The following is a 22,860-nucleotide window of genomic DNA, read 5'->3' as shown; positions in this document are numbered from 1 at the left end:
TCGTTACATGACTTTTACTTTTATCTGAACTACATAGAAAAGGAATGAACACACACAGGCATACACACACACACACACACACACACACACACAAGGAAGGTTTGGCATAGAAATCTATTAATGGAAATAAATCCACATTTATACATCCACATGTATAATCCATATTCTTATACATCACTAACAAAATTTATCAGCAAGAGATACAGAGAAATTCCATTTAAAATAACTGTCAATAGTATAAAATATTAGGGGGGAATCTATCTTCCAAGGGAAAGTCAAGAACTATATAAACAAAAATATAAAACACTTTCCATACAAATAAAGTCAGATCTAAGCAACTGGAAAAATATCAAGTTCTTGTGGATAGGTCAAGTGAATATAATAAAGAAAACAATACTCCCTAAACTAATCTATATTTAATCAAACTCTCAAGAAACTATTTTACTGATCTAGAAAAAATAACAACAAAATTCATCTGGAAGAACAAAAGGTCAAAAATTTCAAAGGACTTAATGAAGAGAAAAACAAATGAAAGTGGCCTAGCTATACCAGATCTAAAGCTATATTATAAAGCAGCGGTCATCAAAATCATTTGGTACTGGCTAAGAAACAGAGAAGTTGATCAGTGGAATAGGTTAGGTTCACAGAACAAAATAGTCAATGACTATAGCAATCTAGTATTTGACAAGCTCAAAGGCCTCAGCTTTTGAGATAAGAATTCACTATTTGACAAAAACCTCTGGGAAAATTTGAAACTAGTATGGCAGAAAATAGGCATAGACCCACACCTAACACTGTATACCAAGATAAGGTCAAAATGGGTTTATGATCTAGACATAAAGAATGATATTATAAACAAATTATACCTCTCAAATTTGTGGAGGAAAAAGGAATTTATGACTAAAGAAGAACTAAAGACCATTATTCATCACAAAATAGATAATTTTTATTATATTAAGTTAAAAAATTTTTGTGCAAACAAAACTAATGCAGACAAGAGTAAAAGGAAAGCGATAAACTGGGAAAATATTTTTATATCCAAAGGATCTGAAAAAGGCCTCATTTCTAAAATATATATAGAATTGACTCAAATTTATAATAGTTCAATCTATTCTTCAATTGATAAATGATCAAAGGATATGAAATTGAAACTATTTTTAGTCACATGAAAAGGTGGTCCAAATCATTATTGATTAGAGAAATGCAAATTAAGACAACTCTGAGGTACCATTACACATCTGTCAGATTGGCTAAGATGACAGAAAAAGATAACGACAAATGTTGCTGGGGTTGTGGGAAAACTGGGATACTGACACAATGTTGGTGGAACTGTGAAGAGATCCAACCATTTTGGAGAGTAGTTTGGAACTATATTCAAAAAGTTATCAAACTCTTGATACCCTTTGATCCAACAGTGTTTCTACTAGGATTATATTCCAAAGAGATCTTAAAGGAGGGAAAGGGACTCACATGTGCAAAAATGTTTGTGTTAGCCTTTTTTGTATTGGCAAGAAATTGGAAACTGAGTGAATGCCCATCAATTGGAGAATGGCTGAATAAATTATGGCATATGAATATTATGAAATATTATTGTTCTGTAAGAAACAACCAGCAGGATGATGTCAGAGAGGCTTGGAGAGACGTACATGAACTGATGCTAAGTGAAATGAGCAGAACCAGATCATTATACATGGTAACAACAAGACTATACAATGATCAATTCTGATGAACATGGCTCTCTTCGACATTGAGATGATTCAAACCAGTTCCACTTGTGCAGTGATGAAGAGAGCCATCTACACCCAGAGAGAGAACCATGGGAACAGAGTGTAGAACACAACATAGCATTCTTACTCTTTCTGTTGTTATTTTCTTGCTTTTTGTTTTCTTTCTCAGTTTTTCTTTTTCTTCCTTTTTGATCTGATTTTTCTTGCGCAGCAAGATAACTGTATAAATATGTATACATATATTGGATTTAACATGTATTTCAGCATATTTAACATATATTGGACTACCTGCCACCTAGGGAAGGGGGTGGGAGGAAGGAGGGGAAAATTTGGAACAAAAGGTTTTGCCAGGGTCAATGTTGGAAAAATTACCCATGCATATGCTTTGTAAAAAAAAAAAGCCTTAATTAAAAAATGGATGCCAAAAAAAAAAAAAAGAAATCTATTAATGGAAAAACAGGTAGGAAATGGAAAGGGGAGGGGAGTAAAAGAGAGAAAAGACTTGGAAGCAAACAGTCACAAGCAACTTTAGAGGGACTGATTATAAAGGAATTATAGAGACTGTTATTATCTTCCTTCCCCACCCCTCAACTTTTGTCTTTGTAAAGAGGATCCAGAAGGAAAATAGGAAAAAATACAATATGCAAGTACAAGAGGAGCACAGAAAATGTCCAAAGTTGCAAGATGGAATGTTTTGTTTGTGGAATAGCAAGGAGGTCAGTTTAACTGCATCAAAAAGTACCTATAGGTGAATGAACTGTAAGAAAACTGGAAAGGTAGGAGGCAGGCAGTTTATGAAAGGCTTTGAATGCCAGACAGAGGATTATATATTTGATATTAGGAATGATATGAAGTCACCTAACTTTATTGAGCAGAAGAGTGACATGGTTAAACCTGAGTGGAGGATGAATTGGACTGATGAGAGAGTCACTGCAAAATTTCACTTGTGAAGTTATGAGGGTCTGCACCAGGGAGGTAGCAGTTTTAGAAAAGAGAAGGTAGTACATATAAGAGGTATATTTGACAGGGTTTGGCCACAAAGTATATATGGAGAGGGGAGAGATATAGTGAGGAGTCAAGGATGATATCTAGATTATGAGCTTCAGTGACTAGGGGGTGGTGGTAGTAACTTTGAAGTAATAGAAAAGTTTAAGAGAAGCAAGAGCTCTGGGGAAAAGATGGCTTCAGTTTTAAACATGTTGAACTTAGTATACTTTTAGGACTTACAGAATATTCAATTTGAGATATTCATCATGTGAAGTTTGATGTGAGTTTGGAAGTCAGTAGAGAGGTTAGAGGCGTAAGAGTAGATTTGAGAATCAGAGAGAGAGAGAGAGAGAGAGAAAGAGAAAGAGAGAAAGAGCACCCATTGTGGGGCACTCATGGTTAATAGGTATGAGTTGGACAAAAATTCAGCAAAGAAGTTTGAGAATGAGGGCTCAGAAAATTTGAAGGAGAACCAGAATAGTGTCGTGAAAAATGAGAGAGGAGAGATTATCAAGGAGGAGGGTGATAATGCCAGAAACTGAAGAGGTCAAGAAAAATGAGGATTAGGAAATGACCATTAAATTGAACAATGAAGAGCTCATTGGTATCTTTGGGGAGAGAAGTTGGGTTTATTGATGAGGTCAGAAACTGAAAGAGGAGTGAAGGCAACTGATGGTTGGGGCAATGCAGAGCTGAGAGTTGACAGGGCAAGACTGGTAATAGGGTAAGGGGCATGGGATTTGAGAGAAGACAGTAGAATTGTTTTTATTAAAGAAACAATAAAGGAAAGGAGTAGACTATAGGTAATGCAGGAGTGATCGCTTGGGAGAGAACTGAGGGATTGAATGATTGGAGGTCACAATGGAGATGAAAAACATGGATTGTGGTTTTATGAGAGAGAAAAGTGGAGTGACAAAAGACTGTGATTATACAAAAGAATTTTAGAGTTTATCAACATGGAAGTGGAGCACTTTTGGATGATGGCAAGATCAAGGCTATGACCATCTTTGTGGGCTATAAGAGTAGGTCATGAGAAATGATCAAGTTGAGGAAGTGAGAGTTTAAGGCATTGATATGTATGTTGAAATCCCCTAGTAGAAGGTTAGAATTTATGAAGAAGAGCAAGACTGTGAGCTGGATACTGAACTCATTGAAGAAAGAAGCAAAATGTTTTGGAAATTTATAGACAACAGCTACCAGATTTTTTTTATTGAATGGGGGATGTGAATTGAGTCATTTTCTTTTTTTTTTTTCTTTTCATTTTAAAATTTTCTTTTTTTTATTATAGCTTTTTATTTACAAGATATATGTATGGGTAATTTTTCAGCATTGGCAATTGCAAAACCTTTTGTTCCAACTTTTCCCCTCCTTTCCCCCACCCCTTCCTTCAGATGGCAAATTGACCAATACATGTTAAATATGTTAAAGTATAAATTAAATACAATGTATGTATAAATGTCCATACAGTTATTTTGCTGTACAAAAAGAATCAGACTTTGAAATAGTGTACAATTAGCCTGTGAAGGAAATAAAAAATGCAGGCGGACAAAAATAGAGGGATTGGGAATTCTATGTAGTGGTTCATAGTCATCTCCCAGAGTTCTTTTGCTGGGTGTAGCTGGTGAATTGAGTCATTTTCAAAAGAGGAGTGATTACTAAGTAATTCTTACAGGGGGTACAAGGAGAGCCTGGAAGTGAAAATGATCAGTAAGGAATGTCTGGAGGTAAGGTGACCTCGCCTTTCTTGACCAATGAGAGAAGGAAATGAATGAAGATGCAACCAGTGTTGGAAAGGGTGCCAGAGAAATTGTGTCATCCAGGGGGAACTAAGTCTCAAAGGATAGCCAGAAGATTAAAGGACTGGGAAAGGAAAAGATTTAAGAAGAAACAAATATGTTGGTTACTGGGCATGTATTTCATAGAGCACAATGGAAGAGGTAGATAGGTTTGTAGTGGGACATTGTGGGGTTTGGGTTGAAGAGGATGGAAATAAGAGAGCAAGCAGTATAAAATGGAGAATGGAGTTTGTATAATGACAGATGAAGGGTTAGGGTCACTGGAATGGACAATGCATGACAAGGTGGAAGTTATCATTGAGGATTTTCAGGATCACTAGATGTTTGGCCTAAGAGTCTCATAAACATTGTTGGCCTGTCTGCTAAGACAATGGGCAGCTCGGGTGAGACCAGTGGGAAGAGCTGATGGGTAGTTTCTCTTCTATATATGCAGACAGACCAAGCTTGGAGATAGGAGGAAGAAACAGGAAAGAATGATCTTTCTTTGATCTGTTTGCAGGAAGGAATGATTAAAAAGAAAGTAGGTTCCCTTGCAAGTGGGAAGTGAGTGGGAAGAGATTGGTATCCAATGGAATGGAGTGTCTCTGACCCCTGCAAGAGGGATGATGCCAGATCAGGGAACCTTTGTAGGATGGACTGGCATCTCTCTAGTTCCCTATCTTCATGACAGCTTTCAATATATCTCTTTATTACCATTCACACAGTGGCTACCCTTCTTTGGTTCTTTACCTCACACCTACTCTATTGCAAAGGCTTTGGTTGGTTGTCTTATCTCAAATCTCCAATCCAGCCTTCACTCAGCTACCAAAGTGATTTTCCTAAAGTTCCCATCTGACCAGAAAAAGTTTTCTTTTCTCCTCAGTAAACTTTCCTATTTCTTCTAAAATCAAGCATAAAATCTTGTTTGGCTTTCAAAGCCTTTTATAACTTGGTCCTTTTCTACTTTCTCAGTGGTTTTCAGAAATTTGAATTTATTCCATTTTACAAATTGGTAGCTACTTTAACTTCAAGAACTCATTAGAAAACTATCATAATGATCATTGAGTTTAGAAACTTTAGTGATAACTCATTCAATCTCCTTATTTTATTGATAAAGAAATTAAGTCAAAAGAAGTTAAATGATTAGGCTGTAGTCACTCAGCCAGTAATTAGCAAAGAATGAATTAAAAAAACACATCTCTCTGGCTCAAAATCCAGGCCCTTTCCTTCCTGCCATGGTCCAGCTCACAGTTTCTCCATATGAATGATGAGAAACTTGTACTTGATTATTTCTAAAGTCTCTTTTAATTCTAAACGATATGATTTTTAAAAATCCCAAAGTTATGGTTTTTTTCTTTCTTTTTTTAAAAAAATTATTATTATTAGAGAATTGACTCTAATTTATAAGAAATCAAGCCATTCTCCAATTGATAAATGGTCAAAGGATATGAACAGACAATTTTCAGATGAAGAAATTGAAACTATTTCTAGCTATATGAAAATATGCTCCAAGTCATTATTAATCAGAGAAATGCAAATTAAGACAACTCTGAGATACCACTACACACCTATCAGATTGGCTAGAATGATAGGGAAAGATAATGCAGAATGTTGGAGGGGATGTGGGAAAACAGGGACACTGATACATTGTTGGTGGAATTGTGAATATATGCAGCCATTCTGGAGAGCAATTTGGAACTATGCTCAAAAAGTTATCAAATTGTGCATACCCTTTGATCCAGCAGTTTTTCTACTGGGCTTATATCCCAAAGAGATACTAAAGAAGGGAAAGGGACCTGTATGTACCAAAATGTTTGTGACAGCCCTGTTTGTAGTGGCTAAAAGCTGGAAAATGAATGGATGCCCATCAACTGGAGAATGGTTGAGTAAATTGTGGTATATGAATGTTATGGAATATTATTGTTCTGTAAGAAATGACCAGCAGGATGAATATAGAGAGGATTGGCGAGACTTACATGAACTGATGCTAAGTGAAATGAGCAGAACTAGGAGATCATTATATACCTCAACAATGTTACTGTATGAGGATGTATTCTGATGGAAGTAGATTTACTCAACAAAGAGATCTAACTCAGTTTCAATTGATCAAGGATGGACAGAAGCAGCTACACCCAAAGAAAGAACACTGGGAAATGAATGTAAACTGCTTGTATTTTTTTTTTTCTTCCCAGGTTATTTTTTACCTTTTGAATCCAATTCTTCCTGTGCAACAAGAAAACTCTTAGGTTCTGCACACATATATTGTATCTAGGATACATTGTGACATATTTAACTTGTATAGGACTGCTTGCCATCTGAGGAGGGGGTAAAGGGAGGGAGGAGAAAATCAGAACAGAAGTGAGTGCAAGGGATAATGTTGTAAAAAATTATCCAGGCATAGGCTCTATCAATAAAAAGTTATAATAACAATCAAAAATATTATTATAGCTTTTTATTTACAAGATATATGCATGAGTAATTTTTCAGCATTGATCCTTGCAAAATCTTCTGTTCTAACTTTTCCCCTCCTTCCCCCCCCCCCCCCCCCATCCCCTAGAAGACAGGTAGACCAATACATGTTAAATATGTTAAATTATATGTTAAACACAATATATGTATACATATCCATACAGTTATTTTGCTGCACAAGAAAGATCGGACTTGGAAATACAGTAAAAATAAGCTGAGAAGGAAAACAAAAATGCAAGCAGACAAAAACAGAAGGAGTGGAAATGCTATGTTGTGGTCTACACTCATTTCCCATAGTTCTTTCGCTGGGTGTAGCTGGTTCTCTTCATTATTATACATTTGGAACTGATTTGGTTCATCTCATTGTTGAAGAGAGCCACATCCATCAGAATTGATCATCATATAGTATTGTTGTTGAAGTGTATAATGATCTCCTAGTTCTGCTGATTTCACTCAGCATCAGTTCATATATGTCTCTCCAGGCCTTTCTGAAATCATCCTGATGGTCATTTCTTACAGAATAATAATATTCCATAACATTCATATACCACAACTTATTCAGCCATTCTCCAATTAATGGACATCCACTCAATTTCCAGTTTGTAGTCACTACAAAAAGGGCTGCCACAAACATTTTTGCACATACAGGTCCCTTTCCCTTCTTTAAGATCTCTTTGGGATAAAAGCCCAGTAGTAACACTACTGGATAAAAGGGTATGCACAGTTTGATAATTTTTTGAGCATAGTTCCAAATTGCTCTCCAGAATGGTTGGATGCATTCACAATTCCACCAACAATATATCAGTGTCCCAGTTTTCCCACATCCCCTCCAAAATTCATCATTATCTTTTCCTGTCACCCTAGCAGATCTGAGAGGTGTGTAGTGGTATCTCAGAGTTGTCTTAATTTGCATTTCTCTGTTCAATAATGACTTGGAGCACCTTTTGATATGGCTAGAAATAGTTTCAATTTCTTCATCTGAAAATTGTCTGTTCATATCCTTTGACCATTTATCAATTGAAGAATGGCTTGATTTCTTATAAATTAGAGTCAATTCTCTATATATTTTTGAAATGAGGCCTTTATCAGAACCTTTGACTGTAAAAATGTTTTCCCCGTTTATTGCTTCCCTTCTAATCTTGTCTGCCTTAGTTTTGTTATACAAAAACTTTTTAACTTGATATAATCAAAGTTTTCTATTTTATGATCAATAATGGTCTCTTGTTCTTCTTCGGTCACAAACTATCCTATGTTCTTCTAATTTATTTATAATATCATTCTTTATGCCTTTATGGGTTCATGATGAACCCATTTTGACCTTATTTTGGTATATGATGTTAGGTGTGGGTCTATGCCTACTTTCTGCCATACTAATTTCCAATTTTTCCAGAAGTTTTTGTCAAATAGTGAGTTTTTATCCCAAAAGCTGGGGTGTTTGGGTTTGTCAAACACTAGATTATTAAAGTTATTGACTATTTTGCCCTGCGAACCTAACCCATTCCACTGATCAACTTCCCTATTTTTTAGTACCAAATGGTTTTGATAACTGCTGCTTTATAATATAATTTTAGATCTGGTACAGCTAGGCCTTCATTTGATTTTTTTTCATTAGTTTTCTTGAAAGTCTTGACCTTTTATTCTTCCAGGTAAATTTTGTTGTTATTTTTTCTAGGTTTTTTGGGAGTCTGACTGGTATAGCACTAAATAAATAGATTAGTTTAAGGAGTATTGTCATCTTTATTATATTTGTTCGACTTATACAAGAGCACTTAATATTTTTACAATTGTTTAAATCTGACTTTATTTGTGTGCAAAGTGTTTTGTAGTTTTACTCATGCTCATGTAGTTCCTGACTTTCCCTTGGTAGATAGATTCCCAAATATTTTATACTATTGATAATTATTTTAAATGGAATTTCTCTTTGTGTCTCTAGCTGTTGGATTTTCTTAGTGATATATAAGAATGCTGATGATTTATGTGGATTTATTTTGTATCCTGAAACTTTGCTGAAGTTGTAGATTATTTCTAATATCTTTTTAGTAGAATCTCTGGAGTTCTCTAAGTATATCATTATATCATCTGCAAAGAGTGCTAATTGGTTTCTTCATTACTTACTCTAATTCCTTTAATCTTTCTCAACTCTTATTGTTGAAGCCAGAATTTCTAATACAATATTGAATAGTAATGGTGATAGTGGGTAACTTTGTTTCACTCCTGATCTTATCGAGATTAGTTCCAGTTTATCCCCATTTTACTTATGATGCTTACTGATGGTTTTAAAGAGATGCTACTGACTATTTTAAGGAAAAGCCCATTTATTCCTATGCTCTCAAGTATTTTTAATAGGAATGGATATTGGATTTTATCAAATGCTTTTTCTGCATCTATTGAGATGATCATATGTTTTTATTAATTTGGTTATTGATATAATCAATTATGTCAATAGTTTTCCTAATATTGAAGCATCCCTATACATTCCAAGTATAAATCCTACTTGGTTATGGTGTATTATCCTGGGGGTGATTTTCTGTAATCTTTTTGCTAATATTTTATTTAAGATTTTTGCATCAATATTCATTAGGGAGATCGGTCTATAATTTTCTTTCTCTGTTTTCAACCTACTTGGTTTAGGTATCAGTATCATGTCTGTGTCATAAAAGGAAGTTGGTAGGAATCCTTCATTCCCTATTTTTTCAAATAGCTTATATAACATTGGAGTTAATTGTTCTTTAAATGTTTGGTAAAATTCACATATAAATCCATCTGGTCCTGGGGATTTTTTCTTAGGGAGTTGATTAATAGCTTGTTCTATTTCTTTTTCTAAAATGGGACTATTTAAGCAATTTACTTCTTCCTGTGTTAATCTGGGCAGCCTATATTTTTGAAGGTAGTCATCCATTTCACTTAGGTTATCAAATTTATTGGCATAAAGTTGGGCAAAGTAACTCCTAATTATTGCTCTAATTTCCTCTTCATTGGTGGAAAGTTCTCCCTTTTCATTTTTAAGACTACCAATTTGATTTTCCTCTTTCCTTTTTCTAATCAGAGTTAGCAAAGGTTTATCTATTTTGTTTTTTTTTTTCATAAAACCAGCTCTTAGTTTTATTTATTAATTCAATAGTTTTTTTACTTTCAATTTTATTAATTTCTCCTTTTAATTTTTGAATTTCAAGTTTAGTATTTGATTGGGGGTTTTTAATTTGCTCCTTTTCTAGCTTTTTAAGTTGCAAGCCCAATTCATTGATCTTCTCTTTCTCTATTTTATTCAAGTAAGCCTCTAGAGATATAAAATTTTCCCTTATTACCACTTTGACAGCATCTCACAAATTTTGGTATGTTGCCTCATTGTTGTCATTCTCTTAGGTGAAATTATGTTTTGCTGTTTCACCCATTCATTCTTAAGAATGAGATTATTTAGTTTCCAATTACTTTTTGGTCTATTTACCCCTAGCTTTTTGTTGAATGTAGTTTTTATTGCATTATGATCTGAAAAAAATGCAGTTACTATTTCTGCCTTGCTACATTTAATTTTGAGGTGTTTATGTTTTAATATATGGTCAATTTTTGTATAGGTTCCATGAACTGCTGAGAACAAAGTGTACTTCTTTCTGTCTCCAGTCAGTTTTCTCCAAAAATCTACCATACGTAACTTTTCCAATATTTTATTTACCTCTTTTACTTCTTTCTTATTTGTTTTGTGGTTTGATTTATCTAATTCTGAGAGTGCAAGGTTGAGATCTCCCACTATTATAGTTTCGCTGTCTATTTCTTCTTGTAGTTCTCTTAACTTCTCTTTTAGGGATTTAGATGCTATACCACTTGGTGCATATATGTTTAGTATTGATATTGCTTCATTATTTATGCTACCCTTTAGCAAGATATAGTTTCCTTCCTTATCTCCTTTAATTGGATCAATTTTTGCTTTTGCTTGATCTGAGATCAGGATGGCTACACCTGCTTTTTTCTATTTCACTCTGTATTTTTCACCCTGCTTTAAATGTGTTTCCTGTAAACAGCATATTGTAAGATTCTGGTTTTTGATCCAGTCTGCTATCTGCCTTCACTTTATGGGAGAGTTCATCCCATTCACAGTTATAGTTGAATCTACTAATTCTGTATTTTCTGCCATCTTATTATCCCCACATTATACTTTTCTCTTTCTTTTCCCCCTTACCCCCCTCCCCAGTATTAAACTTATGGGCACCACTTGCCTCACACAGCTCTCCTTCTTTAGAATCTCTCCCACCCCCTTTGAGTCCTTCCTTCTTTCTTATACCTTTCCCTTATTATTTCTGTATTCCCTTCTATTTAGCCTACTCTTTTCCTTTTCCCTTTTTCTCTCCCACTTTTTAATGAGGTGAGAGAAGTTTCTCTGTAAACCAAATATGTCTAATATTTTCTCTTTGAGCCAAATCTGATGAGAGTAAGATTCACACAATGTTCACCCCCTCTCCCTTCATTCCCTCAGATATGATAGGTTTTCTTTGCCTCTTTGTGAGATGTAATTTCCCTCTTTTTTACCTCCACTTTTTCCTTTTTGTGATACAATCTCCTTTCCACTTCTATTCCCTTTTTAAAATATTATAACAGTAAAATTAAATTATACACATATTCTTTGTGTATGCCCATAACAGAAATACAGTTCTCACAAAATGAGAGAACAGAGATAGAGTTCTTTTTATCTTTGTATGCTTCTCTTGAGTCTTACATTCGAAGGTCAATTTTTTTGTTTAGCTCTGTTTTTTTTTTTCATTAGGAATAAATGGAATTCATCTGTTTCATTGAATGTCCATCTTCTTCCCTAGAATGTTCTTGGCTTCATTCCAACTTCTTTTGCCTTTTGGAATATCAGATTCCAGGCCCTTTGATCCTTTAATGTGGAAGCTGCTAGATCCTGAGTGATCTTTATTGTGACTCCTCAGTATTTGAATTATTTTTTTTCTGGCTGCTTGTAATATTTTTTCCTTAGTCTGATAGTTTTGAAATTTAGCCACAATATTCCTTGGAATTTTTATTTTAGGGTCTCTTTCAGAAGGTGTTCAATGAATTCTTTCGATGCTTATTTTACCATCTGCTTTTATTACATCTGGGCAGTTTTCTTTGATGATTTCTTGAAAAATAGCATCTTGCTCTTTTTGTCATCATAGTTTTCAGGGAGCCCAATAATCTTTAGATTATCTCTTCTTGATCTATTTTCCAGGTCTGTTGTTTTTCCAAGCAGATAGTTAACATTTTTTCTATTTTTTCATTTTTTGGTTTTGCTTGACTGATTCCTGATGTCTCAACAAATCATTCATTTCCATTTGTTCAGTTCAAATTTTTAATGAGTTATTTTCTTCATTTACTTTTTTTCTTTTTACTTCTTTTTGTATATGTCCAATTGAGTTTTTAAATGAGTTGTTTTGCTCTATGGAATTTTTTTTCCATTTCACTAATTTTTTAAAAAATGAATTATTTACTTTTTTCCAATTCACAAATCCTACTTTCCTAGGAGTTCTTTACCTATTCCATTTCACATTTCAGGAAGTTGTTTTCTTTTCCCACTTCATTAAATCTTTCTTTTAATGAGTTATATGCCTTTTCCATACTCTGTTGCAGAGCTTCTCTTTCCTTTCCCCGTTTTTCTTCTAGCTCTCTTTTAAAATCTTTTCTAATATCTTCTAGGAGAGCCTTATGTGGTGGGGACCAGATTATATCTCCCTTTGGTGTTTTTTCTGGAGACTGTGTGCTATTAGTGTCCTCAGGGTTGGAAATCTGTTCTCTTTCAGTGTAGAAGCTATCTATAGTTAGAGCTTGCTTTGCTTTTTTACTCATAAAAAAAAAAAACCCTTGGGGACTGCCTTTAGGGTAAGGAGGTTCCCAACTTACTCTACAGAACAGAAACAGATGGACAGTGGCTGTCCTGTGAAACAGGCTGTGAAGGCTGTGAAAGTACAATTGTCCTGTGAAGAGCAGCCGGGCTACAGAATGTGGCTACGCTGTGATTTTGCGGCTGCACTGTGGTTGTGTGAGTGCGCTGTGATTGTGCAACTGCACTATGATCATGTGACTGTGCTGTGATCATGCTGAGTCACTCCTGGTGGTGGGTGGGTGTTGCCAGGTCCTGTGAAACTCTGGCATTTTGGGGTACACTCTACATTTTGCATTTGTGTAACTTCTCTGCTGATCTACTGCTTTGTAACCAAAGCAGAACAGCCAACCTGTGGTAAAATCCTCCCTGCAAATTTTCCACCTGTGGAGACTGCACCCTAACCCCAGTCTGCTCAGCATGCACTGGCCTCTGTGTTCTGCCTCCTTGCCTGTGCTGGCCTCCTCCCACCCAATCAAGACAGATGATCTTCCAGATTACCTTCTGCTGGTAATTTGTTGTACTCCCAGTATTTGTGGATTTTACCAGTCAAGAACTATTTCAAAGGCTGAATTTTGTAATCAGTAGTGAGAGTAGAAGGGGAGCTCAAAATGAAGTGTGTGTTCACTCTGCCCCCAGTTTATTTCTTATAGGAGTGTTATGTTTGGGCTAGCTTTCTGGAGGACTTCAAGACCAACCTTGATCTTAGTGCAGGAGTATAGGAAGCAGGACAGCCACCAGCAGGATGGCCAAAAATGGAATGTCACATTTCCAGTTCTTCTCAGCCTTTAAATACGCTATTACAATTACATCATTACAGTACATTGTGTATGTGTGAACTAGAGGACCATTACATCACCATACTAAGTACTAAGTATATATGTGAACACATATATACAATATCATATACAATATCATCAATTCTACTGAGTTAACACCTTATTGTAAGTATCCTTGTTTCAAGTCTACTTCTCCAGAGTTACATAGGAGGAATAGCTAAGATTTCTGCCTATCTGCATAAATCTTTTCAAGCAATCCTAGTACTGGAACCATTAGGGAAAAGGGGAAATCTTTTTCAGATTTGTTGACTCGTGGTTGATCTTATTGACATAAATCTCAAGACATTTGCAAGTTTTGAAAGAGATACTGTCTTTAAATCCTAAAGAAAAGGCATAAAACCTTGTATGTGGCTCCAACTTCCTGTCAAGTGACTGGATTAATTTTGGCCCAAAGGAGCATCTTTGTTTCCTTTAGAGAACATGAAAAACTGAAATATGAGCAAGTACGGAAATGAGATTGAAACCCATTTTTCACAACTCTAAATCTAGCACTCTTTCTCTCCCAAAATCACAACTGACTATTTATATAAGCTATTTTACCTGCCTCACTTGATGAAAATGAGATGTATGGGTAACAAGACAAGATGGGAATCACATGGGAGGAAACAGAAACACATTCACCTATCAAGCAGAGATTTCAATGAATGATTTTTTAGTTCTTTCCAAAGCTGAGTCCCCTGACTCTACAGAGCAGAGATTTATATAAATAAGTGTACTCACCTTTAAAAAATATATAATTCACAAGCACCATTACAGTGTCCTGATTGAAGTCTTGAAGAAATTCTCTAATTTTCCCATAGGTTTCATTCTCTATGTATTTATTAATCTGTCTCCTAGTTGAGAAAAAGTTAGTGAAGTTGAAGGTAAAAGTTGTGCCTTCATACCACTCCTTGGTGCTATGCTGTTCATGAAGTGATTTTAGTTGCTTATCCAGGACCATGAAACTTCCTATCTTCAGTTCATGTTTTTTGCTGCTCAGGTTTAGCTTATAGATGAGATGCTGGAAACTCTTGTAGATCTCAGATTCTGGTATCTCTGTGAGGTTGAAGCCCAATCCCTCTAGGATTTGGGTCTGAACTGCAGCTTGGGTCCCAAGAGACAACATGGCTAGAGCCATGGAGATGCTTATAGGGGAGAAGAAAATGTTCTCATTGGGAGTTGCCAAGGTTAATTCCTTGTATAAACGTAGGGCAAAAATGGTATTGCTAGTGGAGATTTTATGGCATGGCAGGGATGTTTCTGAGTGTGTTTCATCCTGTAAATAGATCTCTGTCTCATTATTTTCCTCCCAGGCAGGAAGAGGTTGACAGTAGACAACTGCCAGAATTCCAACCATCAGCAGCCATATATAAGTAGCCTCCATATCAAAGGGATGTGAAAATAGTTCTGAAAATAATGAAGAGTGATGTTAATATTTTCTTCTAAAGCTTTCAGTGACTCCCCCCACCCCCGCCTATAAAATGAAATTCAATCTTCTAATATGTAAGGCCCTCCACAGTCAGGGAATCAACTAACTTTTCCACCCTTAGTTTCTGTATTTTCCTTAGTTTGATCTTGCCAAACTCATATGTTTACTTCCCTCAACATAACTTGTGTATTTCCCCACTCTTAAGGTTTTGATCATAATGTTTTTCCCATCTGAAATGCTATCTCGTTCCCCCTACTTCTGTCTAGGGAAAACCTTTCTGTCTTTCAAGGCCAAGCTCCAATCTTTGCTTCTCAAAACACTCCATGATCATCCTATCCAGAAGTGCTCCCTCACTACAGCCAGAGTTAACTGAACTCCTATAGCTTTTGTTCAAACTGCTTAAAGAGTATTTACCTATCATATGTTATTATCTTTTGCTGCCATTTATATACATGTTATCTCTTATTTTAGGAGAAAGCATGAAGACATGATACCTTTCATGGTCTATATAGACATATGATGAAACTTTAGTTGGAAAGTTATTTTTAGCAATTATGTCAGCTCCAGTTTCCTCATCTGTAAAGTGGGGGGGAGACACTTTCTTCCTCTACCTCATGCTAGTACTTTAAAACTTCCCTTTATATGTTGCTGTTCCCTCTTGGAATACAAACTCCTTTAAAGCAGAGACTTTTTCTCATTTAGTCACTTCAGTTGTGTTTGATACTTTTCTGACCCCAATTTAGCTAAGATATTGGAATGGTTTGCTATTTTCTTCTCCAGATGATTTTACAGATGAGGAAACTAAAGTAAACAAGGTTAAATGTTGTGCCCAGATTTACATAGTTAGTGTCTGAGACCAGGTTTCAACTCAGGAAGATGACTTTTCCTCCTGGACCTCTATCACATGCAACATCTCAGAGACTCTTCCTCCTCCTCCTCCTCCTCCTCTTCCTCCTCCTCCTCCTCTTATTTCTTTTCCTCCTCCTCCTCCTCCCCTTTTTCTTCTCTTTCTTCTCCTTCTCCTTCTGCTCCTCCTCTTCCTTCTCCTCCTCCTCCTCCTCCTCCTCCTCTTCTTCCTCCTCCTCCTCTTCTTCCTCCTTTTCTCCTTCTCCTTCTTCTCCTCCTTCTCTTTCTCTTTCTTCTCCTTCTCCTTTTCACGTACAGACCATCAAAAAGTCAAAATAGCATAATTTGCAAGCTGTATTCTGTATTAACCAAATGATCAAACTTGAATTGTCAGAAGACTTCAACATCATAGCAGTCATCTCAATCTAAGTTTAACCTTTGGGGGCACATGTCTTCATCTGGAGCCATTCTATGGAGGCAGTACCTTATTAATTTGTGTTGCTGACAATTGGTGCTGTCAGGAATGTCACACAGAGCTCTGTGCTGTTGGGTTAAGATAGCCCATGGACAATGGTTGGCTGAAAACTGAAAGATGATTTTCCCCTGATCTGGTTAAAAAAAAACTTTAGTGAAGATAGGTGTGCAATGTTAGCTATGGTGGTGAATCATCCTTCTCCAAATTCTGTTGGATTATAGCAGACTCAGTACTGGGTAAAGTTCTGTGTAGAAACAGTGGCTTTGGTCATTGCTATATGGAGATTGCTCTTTGATGAGGAGCCCCTATACCAGACCAGCCAGATGGGAGTGGTTTAACTTTCTTAAGGTTATATTGTAAGACAAGTTCAGCAATCAAGAGATTGACATAATTTGGTGTTTTATACAGCCTGGCTAGCATTATAGGGTTACTTGCTAAATTCTTCTAGGCACATGAAGGAGGTTGGATAGAGGGAGGTAGATAGAGGGAGGTACATGGGTGTGGATGGCATCTATCCTGCAACCGGATAGAGTAATGTGCTAACTGGGTCAGTTTAGGTAAGAATAGGCCCAATGTGTCTCACAATGAATGTTCTCATTTTTCCAAAGTTGATATAACTCTAAGAATGAATGCAGCTGTTACTGCCTTTTTTTAAACTGGAAAGACAGCATTTCTGGCCAGTAGTCTTGGAGGCTGGACTTATAGATTTTGGTGGATCCTGAGACTTGACCCTGAGTTCTAGCTACCTCTTTCCCTCTTCTAGCTGCTAATGCCTTGCCTTCCAGATTCCTTTTCAACTACTCTGTATAATTTTTGTATACTTTGTTATATATATGTAGCATATGTATGTATACTATACTATATGTTATATCTATACTATATATAAGGAAGGGACTGCTTTTTTAAGCTTTATTTATATATTAAACAATGTCTGGTGCATGGTAAATATTTAATAAAGGCTTTCACACTGACTGTTCGAAGGACAAGAAACTGATGTTCCAGGTAAATAAGGATCAGGGAGAACTTCACCCTGTGAGAACTGCTATCTCTGGTTTGTTGCTTTATGGTTGGACCTGGACTGTTCTACCCTGCTCCTTCTGTTCAGGCTTCAGCTCAGAAGCCCATTTTTTTGTAGTCTCCCTCTTATGAGGTCTACCTTCCTCTCCTGCATCCAAAAAACAATGTCTATTTGAGGGACAAGCTCTCCCAGCAGGATCACCCTAACAGATAGACTGTCCTGTGTCTTTCCGCTACCACTTTCCAAAATAACTACCCTTGGAGAAAGAATTCTTATTTATGATTTTGTACTGTCCTAGCAACTTGGAACTCACAATATAGTAGGGGAGATAAGATATGTAGGCAGCTAACTATAATAAAAACAAATCTTTGATGACTACCATTGGAGAAAATATTGGGAAAATTCAGAGTAAGGAGAGATAACTTCTGGCAATGAATAACAGAATATACTTCATCGAAGAAAAAGAAAATACCTTTGACCTGGGTCTTAAAGTAAACTCTAGTTAGCTGAATATTAGCGAGATGGCATTTCAGGCTTCTCTCTCACACTCTCTTTTTTATGTGTCATATGTCTCTCACAAGAACGCTATAATTCCTTTATCTGATTATAATCATTTTCATCTATCATTCCATCTTTCTCTCTGCCTTGCAACTCCAAACTTCATTCTTATCCTACTGTGACCTCTAACTTTTCAATTTTTTCCCATGCCATCAGTTTTGTACAGGCCATATTTTCCTCTTTTCTCATTTTGATTACTTGGCAAAACAGTTCATTGCATTGTCCTCTTCTCTTAAGTCCTGTAAGGCCCTATTCTATCATTTATTTTTCCTTACCAAGCCTCAGTCTTGGATTACTTGTGCCATTTTTGCTTCTTACTTATATGCTGCTGAACAAAGCTAGAGAAAATCATAAAACTGTGTTGAATGTATCCATTACAGTTTTTCTATAAAATATAACTGGATCCTCACTGCAAGTTAATCTTTTTACACATCTCTAATTGACTCACTTTCCTACTAACTACTGTGTCTTTTCAAACCTTTTTTTCCCTCTTGAAATTGCTGACTCTTGACCCTCTCAATTGATAATCTTGCCTGGTGTTTCATTGAAAAAATTGAGGTATTTATCAAAAGTTCCTTCTCTCCTTCCTTCTTTCCTCCTCTTCCTTAAATCAAGTCACTCAGATGCCTTTTGTCATTCTCTTCTCTATTCATCTCTAGACCACTTGAACATCCTTTTTGAGACTAGCTCTCAAGATCCTTGTCAAAACAAGTCAAACTCCTTTTTATTCACATATGATCCCATTTCATCCTGTTTTCTTCAGCAAATTGCTTGTTTCATTCCAATTATTTCACTAAATTCCCATTGTCTCCCTAACAGCTACTTCTTTATTCCCTATACATCTACCCATGTCTCCTTCATCCTTGTAAACCCTTCACTTGATCATACTTTCCTGATATTCTATATCTTTCTTTTGTGGCTAATTTTTGTGACAAGTCCATCTGTAATCAGTACCTTTATACCCTTTCTTCTCACTCTTCTAAATTATATGCAATCTGGCTTGCAATCTCATCATTTAACTGATATGTTCCCTCCACATTATCAATGATCACTTAATTGGCACATCTAATGACCTTTTCTCAATCTTCATTCATCTTGACCTCTCTGAGGTTGCTGACAGTGTTTGTTAATCATTCCTCCTTAAATTTCTCTTTTGAGACTCTCTTCTCTTTAGGTTTTTATGACTCTACTCTCTCCCAGTATTTCACCTGTCTATCTGACTGCTCCTTCTCAATCTCCTCTAATGGATATTCATCCAGGCCATACCCAGTAACTTGAGTGTTTTCTAAGGCTCTGTCCTGGGCTCTTTTCTACCTCCATATTGTTGCTTAGTAATCTTATCAGTCCTTAGGGATTCAGTTTCTATCCAGGAAATTCTCAGATCTATTTATCTAGCTTTAAGTTTTCTCTTGATCTTCAGTCTCATATTCCAATTATTTATTGGACATTTTAAACTGAATTTTCTGTAAATATCTCAAACTTAACATATTGGCATGCCTCAGAGATTTTTGTGGGTTTGGTTTCTAACCATCACAATAAAATGAATATCATAATAATATGAGTAACACAACTTTTTTAGTTTCCTAATGCAAATAAAAGTAATGTTTACACCATTGTGTAGTACATTAAGTGTGTGATAGTATTATGTCCAAAAAGATAATGTATGTACCTTAATTTAAAAAATCTTTTATTACTGAAAAGTGTTCTAGCCTTTACTCCTAAACTGCAAAGAAATGCTTCCCATCCTCTCAGATATTGTTTTAATAGACAGTTTTATAGACTATAGTGAGAGATTTTCCTATTTCAGAATGTGAAAGGATTATATTCTTACTTCAGAGGACTTTTAAACTTTACTCATTTGAAAAAAAGAAATCAAGATAACATCAACCAGACATATTCATGTAAGGTTTCCAAGGTAAAGTTGTACTTACAAGACAATTCCAAAGAGTCTGCCCAGGGATTCAGGTCTGCATTTTCTTCTCCTTATTGAGAAAATAGTGTTTGGAAATCAGAGCGAGTCCAGTCAATATTTGCCAGGTCATTTCCTGGAACTTATTTTTAGTCAATACTAACAAGAAACAGAAAACTATTTTAAAAAAACAAGCATGAAAATGATGAACAAAAAACAGGAACAACTTTTCTTTTCCCCTTCTCCCCCATTATTTATTCTTATGGGTAGCAGTATTCCAAGGGAATGAAATACAGATCCTGTTCAAATTTGGCCCATAGAACATTGTTATTCCAGGTTTGTTCTGGTTCAGTGTTTTTAGAAAATTCAAAGGATCAGTTTGAACTAGTTCATTAGAATGTTCTAAAAACCTTTCAAATTTTTTTTCTTCTATGATTAAAGTCATTGCATAAAATTCCCCCTTAGTCTGCTCATTCTGTATCAGTTTACTTAAGTCTTTCTAGGCTACTCTGATTCTGTCCCTTTCATAATTTTTTTTAATGGCACAATATTATTCCTTTATATTCATATACCATAATTTGTTCATACAGTCCATTTGTAAAGTCCTCACTTTATAGTTCTTTATTCTAAGAAAAAGTGCTAAGAAAAATTATTAACATTTTTGTTTATTTGGAATCTTTCATCCTGTCTTTGACTTTTTTGGCATCCATGTATGTAGAGGCAGTGATGTAAATAAAGGACCATTCTAGAGTCAGGAAAACCTGAATTTAAATCCTCTGATGTTTATTAGCTGTGTGACCATGGACAAGTCATTTAATCCTGTTTATCTCAGTTTCCTCATCTGTAAAATGCTCTGGCGAAGGAGCTGTTCTAGTATCTTTGCCAAGGAAACCCCCAAAAGGGACTGAAAAATGACTGAATAACAATAACAATGGTATTTTTGAACGAAAATGTATGAACAATTTAATTACTTTTGATGTTGATTTTTAGAATGATTAGACTCATTTCCAGCTTCACTAACATTGAATTAGTATGCTTGCATTCCAACAGACCTTGCAACAACTGTCTTTATTCCTATTTTGTGTCATGTTACCTATCTGATAAGTGTGATATGGAAGTCAGAGTTGTTTTTCAGTTATTTTTCAGTCATTTCTGACTTCTGTTCTTAAATGTTCATATCAGTTCCTCATATAGTTTGAATATTACACCTTTGCCAGGTAAATTTGTGGTAATATTTTATCCATTAACTGTTTTATTTAAAAATACTAATTATGTCACTTTCATTTTTGCAATTAAAAAATCTAATTAAACTTGTCCATTTTGATATATATGATCTTATCTGTCCCTTGTTTGTTAAAAAAAAATCTCCCTCTATAATTGTAAAATTGTAAAAAAAATTTTTCCTTTTTGTATAATGTATTTATGATATGACTTTTTATATATAGATTATGTAGATATATAGAGCTCATGTATATGGTATGAGATATTAAGCCTAAACTTTATTTCTTTTTTGGCTATTTTCCAATTTTTCCAGCAGTGGGAAATAATGAATCCTAACCCTAGTAGTCAGTGAGTATACTTGGGTTTATTGAACACTATGGTACTATACTTGCTTGCTGTTGAATCTTATTTATCTAATTTGTTTTATTGATTAACTTTTTATTTTTTAAGTGTTAAGTAACAGTTTGATGGTTACTTTTTGGTAGTGTAGTTTGAGAACTGGTGCTGTTATACTGCCTTTCTGTTAACTTTATTTCATGATTTTCCTAGAGATTTTTGACCTTTTTTTCCTCCAGATAAATTTTATTATTTAGTTTATATATATATATATATATATATATATATATATATATGTCAATTAGCTTAATACTCTCAATGGACTCTACAGACACCAACATCCCTAAGGATATTGATAACCTACCTGAACTTATATCTCAGTGATTAACAGATTTCTACCCAGCTTCCCTGGCTACCCTTTCCACCCTAGTTGCATTTTTACTCATTCTCTGGGTTCACTAATCTTGATGGGAGGAATCTGGACTACTACTCCTTCAACACTGATATTCTCAGGTCTCTGTCATTGGTCAGTAACCTCTTCTCCACTGCGGTTTACTTTATGCAAATCTACCACCCAATCAAAATTCTGGTAACTATTGTTTAGTAGTCTCCAGGACACTCCAAGATTCACAGATTTTATTTTCTTCCCAACTTCTGTCTTTATATTAAAGGCCATATTGATACTCTCTCAAATACTTTAAATTCTCAATTCCTTAATATATTCATTTTTCATGACCCACTCCACTTAATCTCAGCTGCAAATGAAAATGGTTATATTCTTGAACACCCATAGATACATAATTACTATGCTCATGAGCTTTGAAATTCCTTTATTTGATCACAATCTGTTGTCATTACACCTTTTTTTCTTCCCTCCCATCCCAAATCTTCTCCTTCAATTTCAGTGTGAATTCCAATTCCTCATCCCTTCAGTTCTTTCTAAGACCATATGTTGCCCTGGTTATACTCTCCTCCCTACTTATCTTTGCTTTCTGACACTATGGGTTCCTAAAAATCCCAGCTAAAAAATGCCTTTCTATAAGAAGCCTATTCCAATCATCCTTAATGGCAGAGCCTTCTCTCTCTTGATTTTCACTAAAATCAATCTAAAAACTATGTTGTTTATATCTTGCTTCTATGTTTTTTCCCATTAGACTCTGAGAAAGGTTTTTTTTGCCTTTTTTACACAGTGCCTACTTAAATGCCTATTGACTGAGTGTCTGAAAGTATCCTTTTCTGTATCTATTGTTATAATAATGTGATTTAAAACATGGTCCATTATATTTATAGTTCCTATAGTTTTATTGATGGTCTTCTTTCTTTTCATCTTTCTTTTCTTTTTTGGGCGGAGTTATCAATATTACTACCATCAACTTTCCCCTCATAATATCTTTTCCCCTTCAAATATATGGTTGTCCTTAAAACAATAATATTCAAGCAAAAA

The 22,860-nt window shown here is 35.3% G+C and overlaps 1 protein-coding gene across 2 annotated transcripts in view; it reads right to left on the bottom strand.

Moving 5' to 3' along the window:
• The window catches only part of LOC111721103 (serpin A11), a 48,834-nt gene extending 28,870 nt beyond the window's left edge, over positions 1-19,964 (bottom strand). For both annotated transcript variants that reach the window (XR_004232107.1, XM_023504706.2), the window contains exons 1-2: positions 19,882-19,964; positions 14,366-15,031 (exon numbers count right to left, since the gene is read on the bottom strand). Coding sequence is in view for 1 of the 2 variants with exons in the window: in XM_023504706.2 (XP_023360474.1) it covers positions 14,366-15,008 (643 nt within the window). In the remaining variant the exon portion in view is untranslated. The remainder of the gene's footprint in view (positions 1-14,365; positions 15,032-19,881) is intronic.
• Positions 19,965-22,860: the final 2,896 nt, after the last annotated feature.

The sequence above is a fragment of the Sarcophilus harrisii genome, chromosome 2, assembly GCF_902635505.1.
Source record: "Sarcophilus harrisii chromosome 2, mSarHar1.11, whole genome shotgun sequence".
NCBI lineage: Eukaryota > Metazoa > Chordata > Mammalia > Dasyuromorphia > Dasyuridae > Sarcophilus > Sarcophilus harrisii.
The sequence above is the reverse complement of the archived record's forward strand: the minus strand, read 5'-3'. Positions and strand labels throughout refer to the sequence as shown.